Source organism: Anarrhichthys ocellatus, unplaced genomic scaffold, assembly GCF_004355925.1.
Source record: "Anarrhichthys ocellatus isolate YVR2014 unplaced genomic scaffold, GSC_Weel_1.0 scaffold4, whole genome shotgun sequence".
Taxonomy (NCBI): Eukaryota; Metazoa; Chordata; class Actinopteri; order Perciformes; family Anarhichadidae; genus Anarrhichthys; species Anarrhichthys ocellatus.
The window spans coordinates 2,159,759-2,184,561 of NW_022280034.1; the positions used below are offsets into that span (position 1 = coordinate 2,159,759).

At 42.4% G+C, this 24,803-nt stretch overlaps 1 protein-coding gene across 1 annotated transcript in view; it reads right to left on the bottom strand.

Moving 5' to 3' along the window:
* myo1d (myosin 1D) overlaps positions 1 to 24,803 on the bottom strand; it is an 81,383-nt gene that overhangs the window by 13,206 nt on the left and 43,374 nt on the right. The window contains exons 17-21 of the mRNA XM_031844023.1: positions 19,499 to 19,722; positions 18,712 to 18,850; positions 17,830 to 17,934; positions 17,538 to 17,651; positions 10,112 to 10,266 (exon numbers count right to left, since the gene is read on the bottom strand). Coding sequence (XP_031699883.1) covers positions 10,112 to 10,266; positions 17,538 to 17,651; positions 17,830 to 17,934; positions 18,712 to 18,850; positions 19,499 to 19,722 — 737 coding nt within the window. The remainder of the gene's footprint in view (positions 1 to 10,111; positions 10,267 to 17,537; positions 17,652 to 17,829; positions 17,935 to 18,711; positions 18,851 to 19,498; positions 19,723 to 24,803) is intronic.

Here is a 24,803-nt window from a genome sequence, read left to right on the forward strand (position 1 = left end):
GGGAAAACGACGAGGGCCCTAATCGATGACACGAGAGCTCGGGGCGAATCTGAGCCGAGCTTTTCACTCAATTTGCACTCGCAATCTGTTTGTAATGAGCATCTGATTCACTAACACGGAGACTAATTACGCAATCAACGACTGCGACTGTGTTTGAATGCGTTTAGCATTTGAGCGGGAGGCTACAAGGAAAAGTTCACAGTTGGGATTTGGTCTGAGATCAAGAAGCTCAGTAATGAAATCATAAAGATCCTGAAATAGAAACGCTCATTAATGGCATTCCAAATATTGATAATAACAACTGAGGCTGCAATTAAACTTCAGAGGGAGAGCATTTTCCGTGCAAAAATTATCCTCGTAAAGAGAGTGAACTTTAGTCAATCCAGCCACACTTGTACCTCCTCCCGTTTGAAACGAGGCTTTATAAATCTCCCCGAGTGCAGAATCTGTCAAGCGGTCAGAGCTAATTACAAGAGGGCAATTTTGTTCACATGTATGATGAGATTTCATGCGTTATTGCGATGCCGGAGGATGTAATGATCTTTAGAGCAGTCTGCTGAGGAAGATGATGCAACAGATCTATCAGCAGCTTTCTGCTAACGTTTGATCTATGAAACGTCAGAAAATAGATTTCTCAGAGCCCAAAGCGATGTCTCGACGTTGCCAAACCCAAATACGCATATTCAATTTAGGCCAGACACTACAGGCAAAACACGTTTCTTTATGCACTAGTCAATTTTTCTTTCAGACTAGAGGAAATAAAACATCCAAAATACACATTTAGATGTTTATTTGACAATTTTGTCTTTTTGCTTCTGTAGATTTCTCCTAAATTCACCAAAGGTTACCATTAGATAATGCCTCATTTGCATATTTAAACATAACATTTAAGAAAACTTGTAATGCAAAAACTATTTGTCTTAATGTAAGTGATCAACAGGGGAAGTTCCATGGTGACATCTGTTAGTTAAAATGGACAAACGGACTAATGAAGTAATTTGACGGTGAAGCCTGTTATTCCACCAGCACGTGTCTCTGTGCTTGTGCTTCATAATGAAAACACAACATGGTGCGATCAGCAGGTCAACACACTCGCTGAGGGGAAGGCAGTGATGATTCGGGGCTGCAGAGGAGAAGTAGGTCAGACCAAGTCGCACATTCACACTCGTGCATTCATACACAACCTCTGACACATTCTCACACATTCAAGTATTATCTCTAATGTGTACTTACACGCACGCGCACGCACGCACGCACACACACACACCTCGCCATCACCCCCCCCCCCGGCTGCAGCACGGTGCCACTGAGACGAGCAGGACTCCATCACAATGACTCCGAGTACCAGTCGCTTTATATTATCTGTGTGTGAGAGAATCGGTGAACTCTCATTCCAATTTGACTTTGCAAATTGGAAGTTATAAAACGACGATGCAGACAGCTTATCCTGCAAGACCCTTTGGTGACTTAACACCAGAAAGAGAATTTTGTCATTTATTTTGTCAACCTTGTTGTTGATACCAAACAATCCTCTGATGCCGTACTTTGAGACATTTTCTACAAAACACTTTTTAATTTAACAAAAGAAGCCGAGTTCTTCAAAGTAAAGTCATGTTGTAGAGGAGATCACAGACGTCTCGGTTCTCCACAGGTTTCGATATTGAATGCTGCAAACACAAGAATGCACGGAGGACTGATAACCTGTTCTAATCGTCTTTAGAGTAAAGATGAAATACAAGATTGTGCTGATTTTCTCTGACACACATTTCATCTCTTGTTCATCTCTCCCTCTTCCACACCATACGCTCTGTGTCTGTGGTCTGGGACGAGAAGTGCCGCTATTATCTCCAGCCAGCGGCGTTATTAATGGATCGCATACGTATCGGACAAAACACCGATCCAACCGTTGCCATGGGAACTGCATCCGCAGCGCCCCCGAAAAGGAGGGAGGGAGCAAGAGAGGGAGGGAAGGGGAGTGAGAGGGAGGAGGATGAGGAGAAGTGGATGTGGAGTGAAAAACAAGAGGGGGAGGGAGAAGCAGTGGGGAGGGAGATTAATGGAGAAAGAGGAAATAGAGAAGGAGGGAAGGAGGAGAGAGGAACCCACTTCTATCACTCGGAAATATTTGATTCAGCAGAAAAGGTGACCTTGGTGAGGAAGACAAAACAATCTCTCTCTCTCTCTCTCATATATTTAACAGTTTGTTGCTTTTAAATATTCATTTCTCTCTGCAGTGAAAGCACTCAAACAGCAGATGTATTTCCTTCACATCACAGTGAACCATTTGCTCTGTTGTGTTTAGAGATTTTCATGTATTTTGAACACATTTACAGGCGGATCTGTGACGATACTCTCCTTTTTCAGAGGAACGGGTATCGGCCATGATGGGACCAAACCACATTAAATACATTTTCTTTGTTGCATTTCCTCTATCAGTTCCAATACACATTCAAAATGTTAAGGGGTAAAAAGAGAGCAGTTATCGGATCAGTACTTTAACTTAAGGTATCTGAGTTTGTACCACAAGAGAACATGTTGGATTGGTGAATCCCTAATCCCAGGAAGCCATTGATTTCTGTTCAGTATGGAGATAAATGCTGTTATCGTTGTGTTACGCAGCTTAAAGAGCAATATTTTGGCTTGAACATGCTGGAACTCTTCACATTTTTTACAAAACACCTCCAAACACAACCAGGCTGTGAAGTACGATTACTTCTAATTATAGAGCTGTTTGTTGCACACTCTCAATCTCACCATGTCCTTTAAAATAAGAGATCATGGAAGAGTAGGGAAAAATAAATAAATAAAACAATATATAATTAATCCGCACGCATTTGAAAATGGTCGTGCCGTCATCAGTTAACACTGGTACATGTCTGAGGCTGACAGACTGATGTGACTCCTGATAGGTCACCTGAACCTTAACTTCAGCAGATCAATACAAGTGTTTAATGCTCAACATCTCCTACATCTCGTTTCTCCTTCTCCGGATCATTTTTGCATCGTTTCCCCATCTCTTCCTTCCACCTCCATCTCACCTCACTATTACTGACACACTCTCACTAACGCTTTCTGTGTTTCCTCCTCTTTTACCTCAACCTTAAAGCAGTCCGGCTTAGCCATCTCCCAAATCCCTTCTGCAGCATCAGGAGGAGACGGGGGGCTAAACGTTCAGGTCTTCAGGGAAAGGGAGGCAGAAGGCAAGGGCAGAAACAGGACATGACCACATCACTCTGACAGATCAATGAAGGCCTGTGCACTGCACACTACTGCTGACTCATACTGTAAGAGAGGGGAGGAGGGAGGTGAAGGAGAGGGAGAGTAAGAGCGAGTGGGAGGGAGACAGAAGGACAAAGGCTGGTGGTGGAGGTTAGAGGACAGTAAGAACGGATGAACGGATGCTTGGAGACAGATATGAGGGAGGTAAACCTATAAACATCTGTCACAGAGACAGATGTGGACGGTTTAGAGTGGCGGAGGACGTCTTCATGCTCACCGTGGGCCTTAAGAATATAAATCACCAAGGGCTGCAACTAACTTTGATTCATTTCACTGTTGCCTAATCCAGTGGTTGCCAGCCTGACATTATTACTGTGATTAAAAAAAACAATAAAAATGCTGCAAAAATATTTGGCTGTTTATTTTTCTAACTCTCGGTGGTTTTATATACGGCAACGTGTCTGTAAGTCAGTTAACAATGTTGGATTGGTGCATAATTCCAGGCAGCCATTGGTTTCCACATGGTCGCCCATCTCAGGATGAACTGTAATAACTTTCAGGCTATCTTAAGGACAGCATTTACATTCGTCCAGGGCTTTGGTTCAGAAATAACTGCCTTCCCAGCAGCCTCGGCTGTCCTTTGTGTTTACTGCCACTGAACAAATGTTAGCATGCTAATACGCTGAACAAAGATGGTAAACAATACACCTGAAAAACATCAGCATGTTGTCATTGTCACGGTGCAAATGTTAGCATGCTGACGTTAGCATTTTGCCGTGTACAGCCTCACAGAGCTGCTGACACGGCTGAAAGACGCTCTCTTGTTTCCTCTAAAACACTTTATAGTTTTACTACTTCAGTATTCAGAGTGCAAAATCACCCGGCTCACCGTTAATCTTTTGTTTAGTCCATAAAAGTTAAGAAACCAGCGTCCCAAAGTCCAATTCCCTGTTTATTTTACTGCGTGCTCCGTCACTGTTTATCTGTGCTCTACTGCAGGCCGAATGTCCCCCAGTGGGACAATAAAGAACTGAAGTGACATCTAAAAACACAAAGATATTTCATTTCAAATGATATTAATCACAGAAAAACAACAAATAGTTACCTTTGAAAAGCTGTAAAAGCTGTTAAGCTCAGGGCATATGAGTAAAAAATGATTAATAATTCATCACAATCACTGCTGAATATTGAACCTCGAAACATTTTTGGTAACGATTAAAATGTGTCAGTTATCTGTGGTGGTACAAACTGTCATGTCAGCTCAGATTTTTTCATCTTGTTTACTTTTTCTACCTTGAAATTGTGTTTAAACTTTTTATTTCGGAATAGTTTTAATACAGTCGCTTGTGATTGGTCAACATTTTACAGAAAATCTTCTCAAAGTCATTATTTCTCAAAGTACGGCATCGAAGAAAAACTCGCTGAAAGTCAGGTGTCGCATTGTAACTTTTGAAATGATGAACAAATGAATTCATTCCATCCGTTAATCAGTCAACCGTTTCACTAAAACCATCACTCTGCTCCCTGCACCAACATGCACACAGTGCACAGCAAGAGTTAATCAAATGTTGTCAATGACTCCCGACACACACACACACACACACACACACACACTACTGCTCAGGGTTTTTTCATTAATCACTGTGGACACTGACAGCAGTCGGCGGAGCTGTTGCTACAGAAACAATCCTCAGTGCTTTTTCTGAGAAACCTATTCCAGCCGCTTACTCAACGCAGGAACGACAACGTGAACCGGGGATTTACAGGAGTCGGTTACAGGGAAACTTAGTCGTTAGGTCATGACTGACACAGAGAGCAGGAGAGAGAAACAACAACACACTTTTCTTTAGCAACAAGAACATTTCTGCGTCAGAATGATGTTCTGTTGCATTTGTAGGAGCGCAATCTTGTAAACTGCAGCTCAACACCTGCGTGAATGAATAATTCAACACGGAGCTATTTTTACATTCACATCTCAATGGGAAAGGTGTGAAGCAGAGTGGAAGTGTGTGATGGACAAATAGAAACGTTGGCAAGCTGAATGAGAAGAAATGGAAGTGACAGATCAAGTAAAAACGCATTCACAGACTCATAAAGCCACGAGACATTTGAAGATATCGGGTGTTACACCTCGACATTAATCATCGTAGCGGTGAAATCTTCTGAACTGAGTGAAATGATCTGGAAGTATCTACCCTGATGAGAGGTGGTGGACTTCTCTCAATGCAGAGGAAAGGTGCTTCAATGCTTCCTTCTTTAGTGTAAAGAAACACTGGACCATCGTTTACAAAACCATGGAGATAATACCGTCCCACAAGCTGTCAATCCATCAATAACATCCGCACCACAGACACGGGCCCCTAAAAAGTTCCAGTTCATGGGGCCCTCCCCAAATCTGCTTTACAAATGAGCTGTTAGTTTAGATCAGGACATTTGTCAGGTCATGTGGCCGGCCGACTCGTAGCATTTTCAGGAGAGGGGATGTTTGTTGATTAGGGACAAAACATTCGACTAGAACAAGTAACGTTTGTCTTTGCAGTAAAGAGAAGAAAGAACCTGAAGCCGTCTGACATCCACAGCTCAACAAACAGGAGCCTGAAGCTCTAATGCAGGACTTACAGTTCTCTACGGTGCATCAGACAGACCCACAGCTTCTACGTACCTCCTGAAGTTCAAGAACATTTAGTTTCCTTTTGTGTGTGTGTGTGTGTGTGTATGTGTGTATACGTCAATGAGAGCTGAGGTAACAGTCATCCTCCCCTGGGATTTTTAAACCACAGGATGAAAGTCATGCATGAAATCACCTCATTCACACACATGGTTTTGCTGGAGCTACTGTTTTAGATGATGTTTTTTGGAGGGTTGTGAGAAGAAATATTAATTCAAGGAGTCTCAGGTTTGCTGCTGATGTGCAGCTATAAACCATGTGTAAGCTGCTTGTACTGATAGGAAACAGTACTCGTTAACACTGGCTAAATATTGCGATACGACACAATTAACAATGTGTGACAGCGTCTTAACTTGAGCTGGAGGATCATTTGAACCTTTTTAAAACGTACAAAGAAAGAGTGAAGTGAGGACAACAAGGACAATAGTTTCCTGATGGTAAGAGGAAAGACGAGCAGATTTACTGCAGAAAGCCGAACCTCGATGTGAACAAAAGGAAGAGATTCTTCATCATATCTAAACACATTCTGACTCAACTCATCAAATAACGCTTGTTCAGACTCGTATCTTTTTCAGGAGAGAGGATGTTTCATTATGTAACATTTAACTCAAGCAACCGTGTGTTTGGTTGTAAAGACAACACGCTGAGATGTAGGAAGAGTGCAGTTTGATTTACAGCAAAAAGCATCAACAAGCAAATTACAACAGATCAGAAACCAGAGAGACATCTTATCAAAATATGATGACTATACTCATGACATCTGGGTAAATTGGGAATAAAAACTCGTCTCTATAATCCTATTTCAAACAGGCAACAATTCTATATACGAGAATTTGTGGTAACCAAGAGGAGAGGATTTCTTTCTCTTTCGCGTGACAGATTGAAGTGTTGGCTCTGCTATTCTGGCAGCAGACGGAGGGAGTGCTGCAGTCACTGCTGCGTAACGCGCATGTCAACACACACACACACACACACACACACGCGAGAGAGACAGGGAGGGGAGGGGGGGGGGGGGCTCCGTCTCTTCTAAATATAGGCCTCAACAGCACCACAGCCTTAAATATTTCATCGCCTCCTCTCCAGAAATGAAGGAGGGGAGCCAGGGGAGGAAAAGGGGGGAAGATTGAGAGAGAGATGAGGAAGTGGAGGGGGGGTTCATGAGAGTGAGAGCAGTACAAAGAGGTAACAGACAAAAATAGGAAGCAGAAAAAAAACGGCATGCAGGAGGGGAGCATGAAGGATGGAGGGAGAGAGGGAGGAGGGAGGCTGAAGGCATGGGAATCTAATCCCCGCCTCCCTTTTATGCAAAATAAGAATGAAGTATTTCTGGATCTCTCCAGACAACTGGTGCGTCATGGCCGATAAGAAGGTTATCTTCTTATGGACGGGATGCCGAAATCTCTGCGTCGCTTCAGTTCGAAGCAACTTAGTAACGTATTGATAAGTTTCTGCCTCGACACTATCTCAAAATTAAAACCAGTCCAGTCCTTCGCAAAATAAAAATTCCAAAAAAAAAAAAGATTAACGCCAAACAGATTTAGAAACTGTCTTAAACCTCAAGCATCCAGTCGCAGCTACGAGGAGAGGAGGGTTTACTCCCGGCGGCGGTGTCACTCTGCTTGGGCCTCGCTGTCACTTAGACGAGGATAAAGTGTTGCTTTTGTTGCTGCTGTAAGCTGCCCCCCCTCCCTTCGCTCGCTGCTGTGCATATTGTGCACTGTGCAGCATGTTGAAGGAGAGATAAAGGTTAAAGCCACATCTGCAGGGAGCTGCAGCGGCGGGGACGCTGCACGCGGAAGATCACGTGGCGCGGACACACAAACGCCAGCGCGGCCACATGCAGATTGCTTCTCAGGATTTGCCCCCCCCCCATGCACACACACACTTCATCACATGCCGGCATGCTCTTTGTTCTGTCAGGGTTGTTTCGGTGATGGATGAGTCGGCATGCAACGCACATGGGAGGGTCATTACAGGAGGCCCGGGCCTTTCTCAGCCAGACACCTATACAGAGAAAATGGGCTCAACAATGGAACAAGACACCATCACAGGATGGCGAGGACGGAGCACACCTCGACTACCCCCCCCCCCACGATACACACACCCCTCACACACACACACACACACACACACACACACACACACACACAAATCAATTCATGAGCCCGACTATTGTGGCGCAGTGGGTTCACTAATCAGTCATATTGAGAGATGTTGTGATCTAGAATCATGCGTCATTAAAACGGATAATCACAGCAGCAGAAGAGATCTGAAAACAAATTACTTCTTGTTTTTTACTCCCTGATCTGAATTCCCCGCAATGTTTTGGTGGAAATCTTCCACAGCTCTATTCGTGAGATTACTTTATTACAAGATTGTTTGTTTATTTTGGATTGACAGAGTTCTGGTGTTGACATTGTTCTTGTTGAATGTGATGTGGATTTGGGTTTTATGTTTGCTGCTCCTGGAGCTAAGAAATCGATATGGCAACGACGGTCAGAGACTGAAATATCCCGAAATAACTATTGGATGGACTACAATGAAATGTTGTTCATGCTCCCCAGAGGATGAATCCTAATCACGTTTTCGTGATCCCCTGACTTTGCTTCTAACGCCATGAAATATCGACCATTGGACAGATTGCCACAAAATTGGTACAGATATTCATGATCCCCTGAGGATAAATAATACAAAATGTGACTTTTCATCCAGTGACAAAATCAGGTCATTTTGATTTGTCCAATACTTTTTAATGACAAAACAACAACACAAGACATGAATCACCCGGTTATTAGGCCTGAATAAAATAATGTATGGCCCACAGGATGAACCAGTGAATGAAGCAGGTAGGAGGGGAATCTAGCTATCTTTAGCAGTACAGCTGGATTTAATGACAAATCAGTTCCAATCAGTCAAAGTATAAACGACAAAAAGTTTGACTAGAACAAGTAACGTTTGTCTTTGCAGTAAAGAGAACAAAGAACCTGAAGCCGTCTGACATCCACAGCTCAACAAACAGGAACCTGAAGCTCTAATGCAGGACTTACAGTTCTCTACGGTGCATCAGACAGACCCACAGCTTCTACGTACCTCCTGAAGTTCAAGAACATTTAGTTTCCTTTTGTGTGTGTGTGTGTGTGTGTGTATACGTCAATGTGAGCTGAGGTGACACACTCATCCTTCCCTGGGATTTTTAAACCACAGGATGAAAGTCATGCATGAAATCACCTCATTCACACACATGGTTTTGCTGGAGCTACTGTTTTAGATGATGTTTTTTGGAGGGTTGTGAGAAGAAATATTAATTCAAGGAGTCTCAGGTTTGCTGCTGATGTGCAGCTATAAACCATGTGTAAGCTGCTTGTACTGATAGGAAACAGTACTCGTTAACACTGGCTAAATATTGCGATACGACACAATTAACAATGTGTGACAGCGTCTTAAAATAAGTACGTTTGTTACGTAGAATTACGACGCTTGGAGCTACGTCACTGGTTGTAATAAAGCCCAGAAGATACGTAACAAAACTACGGTAAAGTCAACGTCCTGTGTTTTTGACAAATCCGTCCTACACAGACTTTAATCTATGCTTAAGTTATGCTATTTAAAGTTGGTTAAATAGTTCATCCTGTAGTGAACCTCAGTGAATCAGAAGGTAAAAGGAAGCGACTGATGGCTTGAGGGACTAAATCTATTTATGTTTTCTCTGCTTAGGAACAAAATGAAGGCCGGCCTTCACAGGATCCTGTCCTGCAGAGATCGCTGAGCTCAGCTTAAATGAATATTAGGGTTCAAGTGAGGACAGCTGACCGTGCACTCTATCCGCCCCATAATCCTGCTGCAACAGGTCACATCAGTCAGCACCAAACATCTGGGCCAGTACTGTTGGATTGGACATAGTGAGAAGGTTTTTTTCCACTTGTACATGAATGTCCTCGTTATTTTAGACTACATCTTGTTCTGTAACTGTAAACTAAATGAAGAGCACTGGGTTTAAGTGGGGTCAATATGCTCTTGCACTAAATAGAAAATATGAGGAGGCCTCTATCCTCCCCTTAGTGTCAACCACAGTGAATTTAATCAGCAAACTACAGTTCATGTTTTAAAGCATTTTAAGACATTCAGCACTCTTTCAACAGTTGAAAATATCAAGGTACCTGTCGATAAATTAGTAAATCAGCTTCTACCTCCGCTTGTTGCCCATTGTTTCCCCCGATCACTTACCTCTTGAAGTGGCTAAGTAGGGTGCCGACCAGCTCCCCGATGCGGCTCTCGTTGGCGGGCACCATGGCCTGCAGGCACACCACGAGATCCCTGCTGTCCTTGGTGTGGAACACAACCAGCTGGTCCTTCCCAGGGGACACGCTCACTCCCGTCACCTGGGCCAGTGTGAGAGAGAGGGGACACACAATTAAACACAGATAAACATGTACATAGAGTCGTATAACCATCTGTACTGTAGATAAACACAAATACACCACATATACGGACACAGAGGCTAATGCATATCGGGTCGTTTGAGGTGGCGTAAACCCAAAGGACATGAATTCACTGGGGTTGTTGCACAGGGCCAATTCTTCACGTTTAACTTCCACTGGAAGTAAAAGAAGGAGACCTGTGGTATTTGGAGCGCAGGCTGTTTATAAGAAGTGGACGTAGTCGTCGTGACGTCACCTATTGGTTTGTTGAGTACGGTTTTGAAGCCTGGAGTTTGGCATTTTGGCCGTTGCCATCTTGGATTTTGGCTGTCGTCATGTTGGCTTTTTGCAACAGCTGAGGTAGCAACCTGTCAATCACAGTAGCCCCGCCCTGAATCATCCCCTGCTTTATGGTCTGTTTGACTCTAAATGGACCATAATTTACTAAATTAACATCATGCTATATTGAAGAAGACTTGAAACTAGAGATTGAGACCATAAACTCATGTTTACAATGTTTACTGAGGTAATAAATCAAGAGAGAAGTAGAGTCATTTTCTCATAGACTTCTATACAACCAGAGGAGTCGCCCTCTGCTGGTCATTAGAGAAAATGCAGCTTTAAGACATGAAGCTTTGGATCCACTTTTCAGAACCGGAGGTTGCCGCCTAATTTTGAGTATCAAGCAGATCGTTTGAGTGGGAGACCAAAAACCTTTTGACGTCAACTCAAAGAACATAAAAATCATACACAGTACAAGAGCTTATAGAACATCCAATCCAATGATGTTGTAACTAACTTGAAGCATTATATATTAACCTTCTTTAGAAGGAAGTTGTTTTTATTTTACATGCTACATCAAGGTTACATTTTGTGTAAAGAGCTTTTCACATTGAAACTGAGCCAAAGCAAACACTGTTCTGGTGTTCTCAGTATCTCGTTTTCTGGGGTTTCTCCCACTCAAGGCCTAAATCAGCACTTGCAGTAATGATTCATTGATTAGCATCCCAAAGGTCCAATCGAATTTTTCCACCCAGAGCCCCCAAATGACACAACAACAGAGAGCTGCCAGGCTGAAGGGGGAATCCCAGTTTTGCGGTTGGACTGTTTAGCTTAACAGGTCTTCTAAGGAGACAACAGGAAGAAACCAATATATCCTCATAGGTAAACACATCTCAGGAGGAAAAGGAGCTCATTAAACCCCCATTCCTTTGTTTTTCACACCATTATCTCTCTTCCTTTTAGCTTTCCTTCGTCTCCTTTGTCATTCCCTGCCTTTATGTATCCAGCCATTTATTTCTCTCTTAATATGTCTTTCCGAGCTGAACTGTGGCGCTGCGTGTTGAGGAAACAGCCACAGGGCAGCCAGTCAGGGGCGTTAATATCCACTCAGCAGACTGCAACGCCGAGACAAACTCTCCATCTGGGGAGGACGGGCTGAGACAGGTTGCATCCGCCGGCTAAACAGAGCTAGCTTATTTAGCTCCAACATGACGCCTGCGACTGTCGAAAAACAAACACTTCACCGTAATCACCATGAATTAAAGCCTAAAGCCATGCCCCTCTGTCTAGCAACCCACCCGCAGTTAATTACATGGAGCCGATTACATTTACATTTATATTAAAGGCCTAATTGATTGGAACGACGGTCGGTGTTCTAATGAGTTGGGTAATGATACATTCGGATTAATTTCCTTGTGTAATTTTTTTTGTGTCTTGATTCCCCAAATCAGTTTTACCCTGAGTATGAAATGTGTTCGAGGCATTTATCTGCCCAGCCATCTGTTCAAGTGTTCCTCTGGCAAATCTGAGACAACTCGAGGAGGAGGATGTTTTTCATTACTGCAGTCCAACTCATTTGTGTTGAAAACTAAAAGGCTCCTACTCACTGAGACAGTGGGGATCCTGCAGGCTTATTGCATGTCAGACTACGTGACATCAAATTAGACATGTTCGATTGTACAATATATATTCCATCCAGGTTTGTTTCCTTTCCTTATGGGATAGTAAACTGAATATCTTTAGGTTCTCGACTGCTGGTCGGACAAAACGTGCACTTTGAGTAAATCACCTTTGACTTCACGATATTGTGACATTTTCACTATTTTATTATATTTCATGGACAAAATGACTAATCGAGAAAATAATCAGCAGCTTAGTTGAAGTCCTAATTATGGTGCAAATGTGAAACAAATGGTAACGAACACGTCATCGTGTTTTGTAAACGAGTTTGAATGTATGATTACGATTGAGTGATTGCCTCCACACGGCTCTCAACATGGCGACGGCTGAGCCAGCTGCTAGAAGCTAAAGGTGCCAACATCGCTAATTGTACAAACAACGGCAACAGTGCTGACAGAGCTAACAATATTTGCTTGGGAGGAACTGGAAGGTGGACGATGCATTATCAGCGGTATCCGCCATATGAGAGCAGTGCAGAGAAGACGACACTTCAAACTGACCGCCGGTGGACTTGTCTTGCAGATTGATCTTGCATCAAATATTTGGATTACCAAATAAAAACAGATTTTCACGTTTCTCTCATGACTTTAGTCGACAGCAGACATTCACACACTGTAAAAGGGCCACGTATTCTTTTCTTTCTATTACACTTCTAAATATATCAGAAACAATTATCATGCATCTCACAGTCGTGCTATGTTGTCTTTTTAAATCACACCGATTGGCTCAAGGAGGACATTGCTAATTTACATATTTGTTTGAGGAGGACTGCACCAAAATGTTGCATTTAGAAAAGCCATGCTCCTAAACAGTACACACACACACACACACACACAAGTGGGTGTATTTTGGTGAAAGCACTTGCGAGAGAACTACTTAACAATATGACCACGATGGTTTTGGTCAAGTGCTCTCTGGTGTGATCCCCTCTGCTCTGCAGTTGTCATGAGGACATAACATGTACAGCAGGTTCTCCCGGTGTATTGTTACAGGAACAAACTATCGGTTATATAACACATCCCCACAGTCCTGTAAAGATAGAAGGGGGGAATAAGCAGAGGGAGCAAAGTGTGATTAAATAAATATGATATAATGAGCGAGGCTGTTGCCTGTGAGGGCATCAGTGAACCAGCCAGAGATGTTTACGGGGCAAAAACACATCATCCGCCTGCAAGTCGCCTCTGAGATGAATTTATTAACACAATTATGCTTCATCACCTTCTAATCCTGATCTCGCGTACGGTGTTTTGCATAATTTCAGACGTTTTCTTTTCTTCCACCCCCTGGTTACGAATAGCCTGCACATGTAAACCGTTCATCTATATAAAGAAATACGGTCTCACTGCAGCTGTGGGAGGTGTTGAAAGAAACAGACTGAAGTGAAGCGATCGACGGGTCAATAAAATACAAAACAAAAAAAAGAACCAGAGCCGCAGGGATCACAAAAAAAAAAAAAGACAGGAAAAGAGTGCACATACAGGAGAGCGATTTGTGCACACGCCTGAAAGACACCAGACATCAGCTGATCTGCCCTGCCTCCCGGTATCCATGACTACGCTGTCTCCTGGGAAGTTGGCATGACAACAACGGGAGGAGAGAGAGAGAGAGAGACAGCACTACACAGGGAGAGGGGTGAGGTGGAGGGTGGAAAAGAAAAGATGGTGAAAAACAGGGAAACCAGTCAGTGGTGCAGAACGGATATTTCACCGTTTCTTCACCGGGATACGTTTTATTCAAGAACACACAGAGTCGAATGATCGCACTTTTGCAGCGCAGGCATTAACTGGCGTATAAATCCTTTAGGCGGACAGTAGTCGACTCTTCACTGTAGAACTAACCATCTGTCAGCGCTGATGCTGCCCTACAGGAGCAGCGGTAAACACTCAGTATCGGGCAGCCAAGGGGACGCTGTGGTTTTAGCCCATCGGTGCTAATCAACAGTGAGCTAACTGCTCTCCCCTCTGTTTGACCTCCTACGATCGATAGTGCCGCCGTGGCTCTCAGCCTCCAGCACATCTCCATCTCCTCCTCACCCCTCTTCCTCTCTCCACGTCTTCCTCACTTTTTCACCTTGACCAATTCCCTCACCCGCCCACTCAGATTGACATTTAAAAAGGCCACAGGTGTGAGAGATACAGCAGGTCAGCGGTTATAATCAGCGTTGTGATTGTGACTAAAAGGATGAATAACTTCTTGGGTTTGGCAACCAAATGCTGTTAAATGATGCACATTTTCTATACTTCTCTCATTGTCAACAAATCCCATGAAAAGTCCAAAAACAACAATAAAAGAATAAAAAATATTAAATCTTCAATAGAAACCAATGGGACTCCCAAATATAGTTCAGTCATTTCCTTTAAAAAAAATTGTTGGGGACTATTTTCCACAGCGGATGAATCCACATTTGGTGCTCTAGTGAGTATTTGTGGCAGAACAACGGTGTGTGTGTGATTGAGTCACAATAAACTACAGCGTCTGTGTTCATGGTGATGAAGGAACAACAGTGAGGCTCACTGTTGTGTTTTTAATGGAGCTCTGTGGCTCAGAGGAGAAGAGATATCAGGCTTTGGACAGACAGACTTGTTAGTAGGATCAATCTGTTGTTCTCATGGGATTTGTTGACAACAAAAAAAAACATTGAATATCACAACTTATCCTTTAAGAATGCAACAAATTATGAATTGTTTTAGGTAAAAAAACAGACACAAAATATTTGTTTCACGGTTAAAAAAAACACGGACAACACCCAGACCGGACAACGCCTGTGGTAGCAATCTGTCAATCACAGTAAGCCACGCCCTAAAGCATCCCCTGCTTTATGGTCTGTTTGACTCTAAATGGACCATAATGTACTAAATGAACATCATGCTGTATTGAAGAAGACTTGAAACTAGAGATTGAGACCACAAAATCATGTTTACAATGTTTACTGAGGTAATAAATCAAGAGAGAAGTAGAGTCATTTTCTCATAGACTTCTATACAACCAGAGGAGTCGCCCCCTGGTGGACACTAGAGAGAATGCAGCTTTAACACATGAAGCATCGACTTCACTGTTCAGACCTGGAGGTTGCTGTCTGGTTATCGTGTGTGTACTCTGCTACTTATGTTGTGTCGCTGTCAATGTGTGAAAGCTGCAAACCATACTATACGTCCTTCTACAACACTGACGGCTCTCCATATGCCTGGTGTATGGGACTTGGCTCAGTGTGTGTGTGACTCTCTGAATGAACAATAACTAAAAATCATGCCTCTCTCTCCCCCCCCCCCCCTCCCCTCCATCTCCCCATTTCACTTCCAGATGCAGCGCTACAGGCTTCGGGTGTCCATCTCCAAGCTCTCCTCTAATTCCCTCTCGTCACTCTGTCAGGTTGAACACCGGGGCGTCTCGTCACAGTTGTCCCCGCACACACCACCGGCCTCATATCTCACTCATTTCACCAGACGACACGGGCGTATAACGCATTACTCCTTCACTTCCTGTCTCATTCCCGCCTCACCTCCAAGGTCAGCGGTGCAAATAAACTGCGTGAGCGTTGCATGTTTCATAGCAGAGAACAATAAGAGAGCTGGTTAAATCAGAAATATCATCAATGGTTTGTTTACGCATTCATTGAAACGCTGCTTTTCTCTTCTCTCTTTGTTTTCTTGAGGAGGAAACATAAATACTTTTGTGAGGCTTGATTTTTATGACTTCAAGAGAGAGAACATAGCGGTGCTTTTTAAAGGGCTGCTTGAGACTTTGGTTTAGTCCAAATGTTTTTTACCCCCTTTCTTTCCACGCAGGCCACCTCACAGCTATAATGTAAGACTCATTATTTAAATACCAGCTTTTATGTGAGGATTTACTGTGTTCTCTATGCTTGCCGAGAGTAAAGGCCTTTAAAAAAAAAGTCATAGTATAGTATAGTATGATAGTATTTCGCATGAATACAAAAGTGTAAAAGCCTTTATATGAGAAGACCGATACTCCAGCCAGGAGACGGTTAGCTTAGCTTAGCATAAAGACTGGAAACAGGTGGAAACAGTTAGCCTGGTAACAACATCTGCCAACTGGACCGTTGAAGAAAATTGAAGAAAACAAGAGAAAAATAAATACATTCCAGCTTAAACGCAACATAAATGGCATGGAAACAGCCTCATGTGCTGTGTGCATGTGGCAGCTTTAATGGGCCGATCACAGTGTGAATATGAATTAAAAGCAGCCAATTGTGGAGCTGAACGAGATGTTTGCATATTGACATGTTGCCACAGGACGGGCTGCTGAGATGTGGAAACCGGAGATAATTCAGCTGCTCTCACGTCCAGCAGGATGCACAGAGGAAATGTAAACCTCAACTAGGAGTGCAAGAATATCATATACTTTATGTCTCACTGTTGCATAAAAGGAACATTTATGTTCGAAAGGCTCCTGCTGGGCTGCAACTCATGACTATTTCATAATCAAATAATCGTTTGGTCTAGAAAATGTCATAAAAGGTCAAGTAGTCTAAAATCTAAAGATATCCAATTAAAGATGACATGAGAAAGAAAACATCCTCACTTTTAAAAAGCTTAAGAAAACAAATATTTACTATTTTTGCTCGTTAAATTACCTTAACGGTCAATTGATTATCTAAAAAGTTAATACGTTTTTCTGTCAATCCGTCAATCGTCTTATTGTTTTACATTTTCAGAAAGATTTTACGTGGGACTTTTTCTTATTAATAATAATTTCTTGCAGGATAAAAAAAGATGACTGTAAAACCAAAACACTGTACACGCTACTCCATATACACATATCTAAATTGATATCATTTGTTAAACCACTTCCCTGAAACCTCTAATCTGAAGTAAAGCACCTCGAGTTACTTTTGTATAAACTTGCCTTGCTGATAAAAAGACAGTTGTTTCTCTTCATGTCTCTGTTCACAAAAGAGTCATAAGCCGTCAAAAGCCAAGTTTCTTCATCTCATTCATGAATAAATATTTTGACATAAAACTGACACTTTAGATGAATCAGAACACGGCTTTTCTGCAGCATTAATTTGAGCTTATAGGATTCATGGTTTCATTTTGAAGTGTCTAACATGTCATTTAAATCAAAAGCTGTTCTGCATAAACCCTTTTCATTCTAACCTGCGAAACATTAAACAGTGTTTAGAAGAGCTCTCCTTCTATAAAGCCAAAGTGTGAAACCTCTGCACTAAACTGTGTCTAATGCGCCGCCCTGTGTTTACCGCCTTGTGTTTGCAATAAAGGAAGCAGTTAAAGGAACGGAGTGCTCCATACGTTGTAGAGGGGGATGCTCTTCATGGGTTTGTACTGCTTCAGGGGGTCCATCTTGTAGAGGTGGCGGTCAGTGATGAGCACAGCCCGGTCCTCCGCCTTGTGGAAACGGTTGATCTGGGAAAACACAAAGCTCCTCATTACTCACCCTGCAGGACAAGAGACACATCTCAACAGCCTGCAGGGAGACGGCGAGAACAACCACGAGCAGTTGGGTTTGTTTTGTTTGTGCAGACGGATGCATGTTGTGACTGTGGTTAGGAGTGGATGAATGCTCTAAAAGCCTCCTCCCTACCTTGCGCACGTTGCCGGAGAACAAAATCCTCATGAATTTGTCTTTCCGCTGCAGCTCGCTGGAAACCAGTGAGAACGAGGAGGCCGTATCAGGGCTGTCTCGCTTCTGTCGGACACAAAGAAAACACAGAAAAGCCGTTTAAAACACGCCGCTAATCTAAAGGAATTCATCTCCCAAACTAGATGTACTCTCACTGCAGATTTCAATTAATAATTTTTCACATATATCACATATTTTTTAGAAGACAAGTTCAACGTTTTGGGAAATATGCGTTTTTTAATGCTTGAAACTCTCCCGTCTGTACAGTACATATGAAGCTGGTTAGCTTAGCTTAGCACAATGACTGGAAACAGGGGGAAACAGCTAGCCTGGCTCCGTCGAAGCTCTCTGCTTAACACAGATTTTGTTTAATCTGTACAAAAAGTGAAATGTTAAAAAAAAGACAATTTGAACCTGTTTGAATTTTAGTCCAATCAGCTGACTCGTGTCATAAAATGTATGTAAATATTCTTCAACATTTAGAAAAGAGAGGCAACACCAAAACGTAAAAAAGAACAGACTCACAATATGTTGTTATATTTTTGCAGGGGCACCTTATGATTACCTCATTTAAGATAGTTTGTTTTTCACTAAAAAGGATGTTCACTTAAAAAAAAAAAAAAAAAAAAAAAAAAGGAGGCGTCACATCTGTGATGCATTAAAACATTTGTTTAAGTGTAAAGTGACTCCAGTATCTTTTAGTGCTATTGTAAGCACATTTTGAGACTATATTATGAGAATAATGTGGTGAATCACAGTTGTTTTGGCTTAGGATAAAAGTGACATGAACGTTTCATATCGTCCCATGTCTATATTACCAATGCTGCCATCCCACCGACTCACCAGGTAGTTTCCTTCCCAGGCTCTCTGCAGCCCCAAGTCGGCCCTCTGGCCCTTCAGGGCCTCCAGGCTGGCTACCTTGGCCCTCACCTGCAGGGCCTCCTCTGGAGAGAGGCCTTTGATCAGTGTCCATGCCCACCACCTGGAGGTAAACACACAAACACAAAGAGAGAGCTGAGAGCGGAGGAGGATCGACTGCCTCCACTGAGACTCTGATAGTTGGGTCAGCGGGGGCGATACAGCGGGACTGCATTGGACCCCAGCTGTACTGTACTTATTGGCCCTTAACTCACACATCCTGACAGCCAACATCATTCTCTGGGAAGGCTATTTTTCGTACGGTGCCCGGCTTCAAATAGAGAGAAGCAGACAAACAGACGTCGGGATGAAAGGCGGTGATGAGTCTTTGATGGAGGAAGAAAAATCAATGAGCCCAGTGTGAGCCCGAGGCAGAAGGAAACATGTGTTCAAGTGGCTTCAAACGGACTCATCTGGATGTAAAACAGCACTCGAGGACATGCGTTGTCTCCAGCTGTTGGGGTCAGACCCACTTTTAGTTCAGCCAATACAGGAGAGGGCTTTTCTTCAACAGATAGCAATTTAAAAACAGTTTATTTAACAAAAAAAAGCTCATTTTCTGCCTCTGTTTTGAATGAGAATGAGTAGCATTTAAAGGTAGTTTTACTTTATTTTTGAACAGTTTGAACAAAGCGGCTTGTTACTTGTGTTTCAAAAGCAAGAACCTTTATCCATCACACAGATATCACAGTGAAAGAGAAAGTCATGTTACCTGTTGTAGATGCTCCTGAGGGCCTCTTCAAACTTGCGCAGGACTTTGGGGGGCGTCGGCCACTTCACATGCCTGCCGTAATCCTTCATGGATCGGACGTTTTTGAAGCGGCGGTTGACCTCGCGGACGTAAGATCTCACCTTGTAGCGTCTGTAGGCCTGCAGGATGACGAGGGCCGCTCTCATCCGCCGATATCGCATTCTGGCTAAGGTGCCCCTCCACACCTGCAGACGTAATCAACATGCACGGAACCGCAATCAGTGACGTATTATAGGAACACAACTGCTGCACGGCTCCTTGAAGGGTTCTTGAGGGATAAGTATTATACTGCTCTGCCATATGTGGCAAATAAGCCTGTAGTGTCTCCCTTTAAGCAGTCAAGTTATAGAAACGCTGGTTCCAACATTACCCATGATGCACTGCAATAGAGCGGGACCCTCATCTCTGCCAGTAATCACTGCGAGGACTCATAAAGACCTCCACATGACTTACACCGACCTTTATCTTAAGTGGAGTTCCACTTTTAGCACCAGAGGAAGGAATGAAGGGATATTTCTAACTGCTGCATCTACATTTTAATAATTCATTTGGTAGAATATCCACCGCTAACCCAGCTATTTTAAGTTTTTATGCACCGGTGGTAAAAAGCTGACTATAAAGAGCTATGACTGCACTAAAATGAAAATAAAAGTACAGAATAGAGCTATAAATATGGGTGCATATTGCTGTAAAAGTTACTATGCAAGTGTGTATTTCAATGTGTCGTACTGCCTTTTTCTTAATTTGCAAATATGGAGAGAGATTGTTTTTTCATTACTCATCATTAGAATTCATTATACATTGTTTATTTGTGATACATCAGTGCTCGTAATGCTTGAATAATAAGGACTATAAAAAGGACTGTAACCAAACATAGGTTGAGTGTCTATCAGACCCTCTAAAACATGAATAATAGATGTGAGTGGGACCCCAGGGGTCCATAACTCCTGATCCGCCCACACTAAAATCACCACCACATGCTCTCCCCTTTTACTGGTTGCTCCCCCTTTCTTACACACAACTCTTAACTTATTTACACATTTATTTGGCTGTACATTGTACCACAATAATGCTAAATAATCAGCAATAAGAGTTCATTTAGTGTCATAAACCAAAGGCACTGGAGGCTCACTCCTGAATATCTTGGAAGTGCAATGCAAAGTAACGATGGAGATCATGAATATTTAATCTTTCACAGTGTGGGGGTGGCCGACGGCACAGAGAAGGATTTTTATTTTTAGCATTTGCATATTAAAAACTGTGGAGGAGGCGATTTTCACCTGATGAGACTGGAGCAGATTAATTGAAGATGATAAGATAGCATCCATATCGGCAGCAGATTTTTGTGTTTAAGTTGTTCTTTGGCATTATGCTCGAATGTGAAATGTGACTTTTTAATCCACCTCCACTGGAGAGCCATTACCGAAGGATCGACTTCAGAGCACTGAATCATCCACTGCGTTAATTCTGAACTGGGAACGGGACGGCTTTCTGAAAGAAGCTGCATCACACCGAGATCAATGAGAGAAATCCCGTCAGCCGTCTCATCACCGAGGCAGCCCGGTCACACCGTCTTATCTCAGAAAGGGAAGCTTTAAAGCCCGAACGTTTATGTAACCGTGTGTTGTGTTCAGTAATCTGAGATCAGCCCTTTTAGGCTAGAAAGAAGTCTGTCCCCGTGATGTCAACTGATACAGACCAGCCTGATAGAGCCTACTGGCCTGGTTTCTGTGCATGAAACCTCTGACTCTTCAACATTGTTTTGTTAATTATTACAAGCTTAGAAATAACAACAAAAGACAGAAATGAAAAGTCCTTCATATCATTTGTACTTGTCTCATAGTCTTTGTAATGGAAATCTGAAGGACTATCCATCTTGGTAAAGCTTTATATGAAGGTCCCTGTAATAAATGTTAGTTAATAGGTAATAAGGCTCTAAAAAGTCCTTATAAGATGCTTATTAACATTGTTACTGAGGTGGTAATAGCATTATAAACAAGTTTATTGTTAGATTATAAGACATTTATAAGCACTGACAATAAATGAACAGTTTAGACTGCTTAATAAGGAAGTTACTAAAAGAGTTTCTTATAATTGTTTATAATAGCACAACACATTTATTACGTTTAACTAATTTACCTTTTATATTATTGTTAAACCTTTACGAACGTTTTTTGTTGCTTTATTAAGATTAAAACATACTTATGCATTTCATTACTAGTTAACTGGTTAATAAATCCTTTATTATACACCAACAGTTTTTTAAAGATTATTTTGGGGCTTTTTTGCCTTTGTTAGATCCAACTGAAGACGAGATGTAGCAGAGAGCCGCGGACCCGACACCTGCAGACAGCTAAACTCAGTAAATGTGTTTGTAATGCTGTTATAAGCAATTTAAAGAGTTTTATCATCGTTCTTCAGCAGTCTATAAACTGCTTATGAAATGCATTGTAATCTAATAATAAATGTGTTTATGATGCTACTATCACTTTCATATACTTCACAACGTTAATAAGCATCCTATAAGCACTTATGAAGGCCTTATTACCTATTAATGAACGCTTATTACAAGAACCTTCAATATAAAGCACTACCAAACTATTAAAAAACACATTTCATGACCTGAAACACACACACTGTCTTACAGCTCATGCTACATTAAACCACCTTATCTGTTTTGCGTTGGTTCCTCTATAAAGAGAAAGAACAGGCTGTATTTACATCTAAACATTTCTGCATGTTTATGCAAAGCAACCACCATCTATTCAGGTACAGAAATAGCTCCTCTAATCCGGTGTTATTTTAAGGCTGAAATGTTGTTTCTCTGGCAAAATGGCCGCTGAGGACCTTCTCCTCGGTTTCCTTTAATGCATAATGGATGAGAATAAGAAAAGAGGAGCAGCTACTCATCACTAATCGACCCCGGAGACGATTCTCCCACATGCTCAGGGTGACAGCGGTGGGAGGAATGAATGGGGTTTTACTTAGTTGTCTCTGTGACCAAGGTTAAAAAGTACTTCAACTTAAATTCACAATGTATTCACAGTGTTACGGTAAATTAGGCAGAGCTTTCAGAGGAGGCATCGGGTCAAATATAACGTCGACTGATGTTAATGCTCGACTGTGAGTTTCATTAAATTGGTATTTTAAACTTTTAAAGTTAGTAAATAGAAATGATGTGGGAATATCCAACCATCCTGATTCACACCAATATATATTCTAAGTGGACAAACTGTTTATGGCGCACTCATGTTTCAGCTCCATTTCACATTTATATAATATTTTATTTTATGCGATTCTTAATTTGTTTTCTATTACGTGCAGCTCTTCTTCGATAATTTCTGCCAGGATTTTACTCAAATAGTTGTAAAAAAAAATAGCTATTTTTAAGTGTCTAGCTGAGGACTTACACTGTGTAATGTTATATAAACAAAACCACCATGTAGCATTCCTTCACTGAGAAGTTATTTGTGTAGAATAACTAGTTATTACCAGAAAAATAAATCAAATGTTCACTTTGATATTTACCATCGTGGACAGTGGTTGTAAGGATCGATTTAACACCGTCACAATAACAGAGAGATGTTTCATACATTATCTGGCTGTACAAATATACAGTATAATCCACAGTAATTGTGTCTACATTGTGAATGTGACACTATTGCTGTGCAATCAACAGCTGAAGTCACCGTGTTTACTTTCATTCACTGGGAGAGAACGCAGCGGTTGGATTATTGCATTATTTTGTATGATTTGTTTTCCTTCAAGGTTATCTGCATCTCATTCCTCCATTTCAACTTCTCTTCATAACAACAGTCTATTTTGTATTTCCCATCAAATTATTTTACAGAAAAAATGTGCAGATAGAGACACTGCAGATCTTTATTTGGTACCTGATGAAGGTCCATGACCAACATGTCGTAACTTTGGATAAACTGAATTAAGATCTTATCTGTGAAAATCTCAGAACATGTTTTCAATGTTCAGTTAAAATGTTGCTGTGATAACATCCACATGGTGCACGGGCCTTTGCCAGATCCACAACTGTGTTTATCTAAGCAACAAATCACTAATTACGTTGAGCCTCGTGAAGGTGTGTGACAGGTGGCAAGGGGTTAGAATTACGACATCCTGGCTTCCACACGGGGCACAAACACAGCATCAACACATTTTCTGCTGCGATGACGCTGGTGAGCTGATGAAGATGACACCCGAGGGGGGGGTGTTTGCGGATAAATCAAGCCAATAACAAGGCCCCCGACGGTCTGCCCCCTTACTCTCCTGGCCAATAAAGCCATCTGATCATCCTTTTTAGACTCGTGTCATCCCGGAGCCCCGGCCCTCACCGCGCTCCGGAGCCCCCCGGATTTATGAGATCATCAAAGCCAGATTGGGGATCTTTCTTTGCAACAAAGCGGACAGATTGCTGGGGTTTCACTTGAGAGAAGAGGGGGGAAGGCACACACTTATCACATGAGCCAGGACAACTGGTGAGAGCTGGAAGGCTTCGGTTGGGATGTTGAGCAGAACACAGAGTGGGGAGGAGAGGACCCCCATTACTGCCAAATGAATTTCTTTAATCCAAAAGCATTGGGACTGGAGGTCTAATAAAAGGCCATTAACTAAACTACAGTGTTGGCAATAAAAAACAACAACAACCCTTTACATTGTTGTCAGCTAGATGTGGAAATAAAACAAACAAAATCCCGACACGGAGAGACAGATAGGCCGCTCTGCACCATCGACACACTTGACTGCTGCTGAGCGCCGGAGTTTCCACATCCTCTGGGGATATCGAGCTGGTTTTTCCGGTGACACGCTCGATGCACACGGACGGGCGGAGGGAGGCGGGATCGAGAGCGTGCGGCACAATTCGGTGAGGCTGCAACATGCTCTGACACGGGGAGACAGAGGGGCCGAGGCACAGGCCAGCAGTTATTATCATGAATCAATAAAGGCAACACCAACACCACGAAACACCCTCAGTCCTTTGATCAGAACTCGCTGTAATACGTCAGTTTAGAGTCTTAGCTCCGGGGATAATACTCCAACGATGTGAAAGAAATGTGCTCAAAGTGATCCCGAACTAAACATACTAACACCAAGAGACAGTATTGACGGTTGGATTGAGCGGCTCATCCATCAATGAGATGGGACTGGACAAAGCAGATTGGAAGAATATTGCTGATGGTCAGCAGTACAAGCTTAAAGTCACACACTCTCTCACACACACACACACACACACACACACACACACACACACACA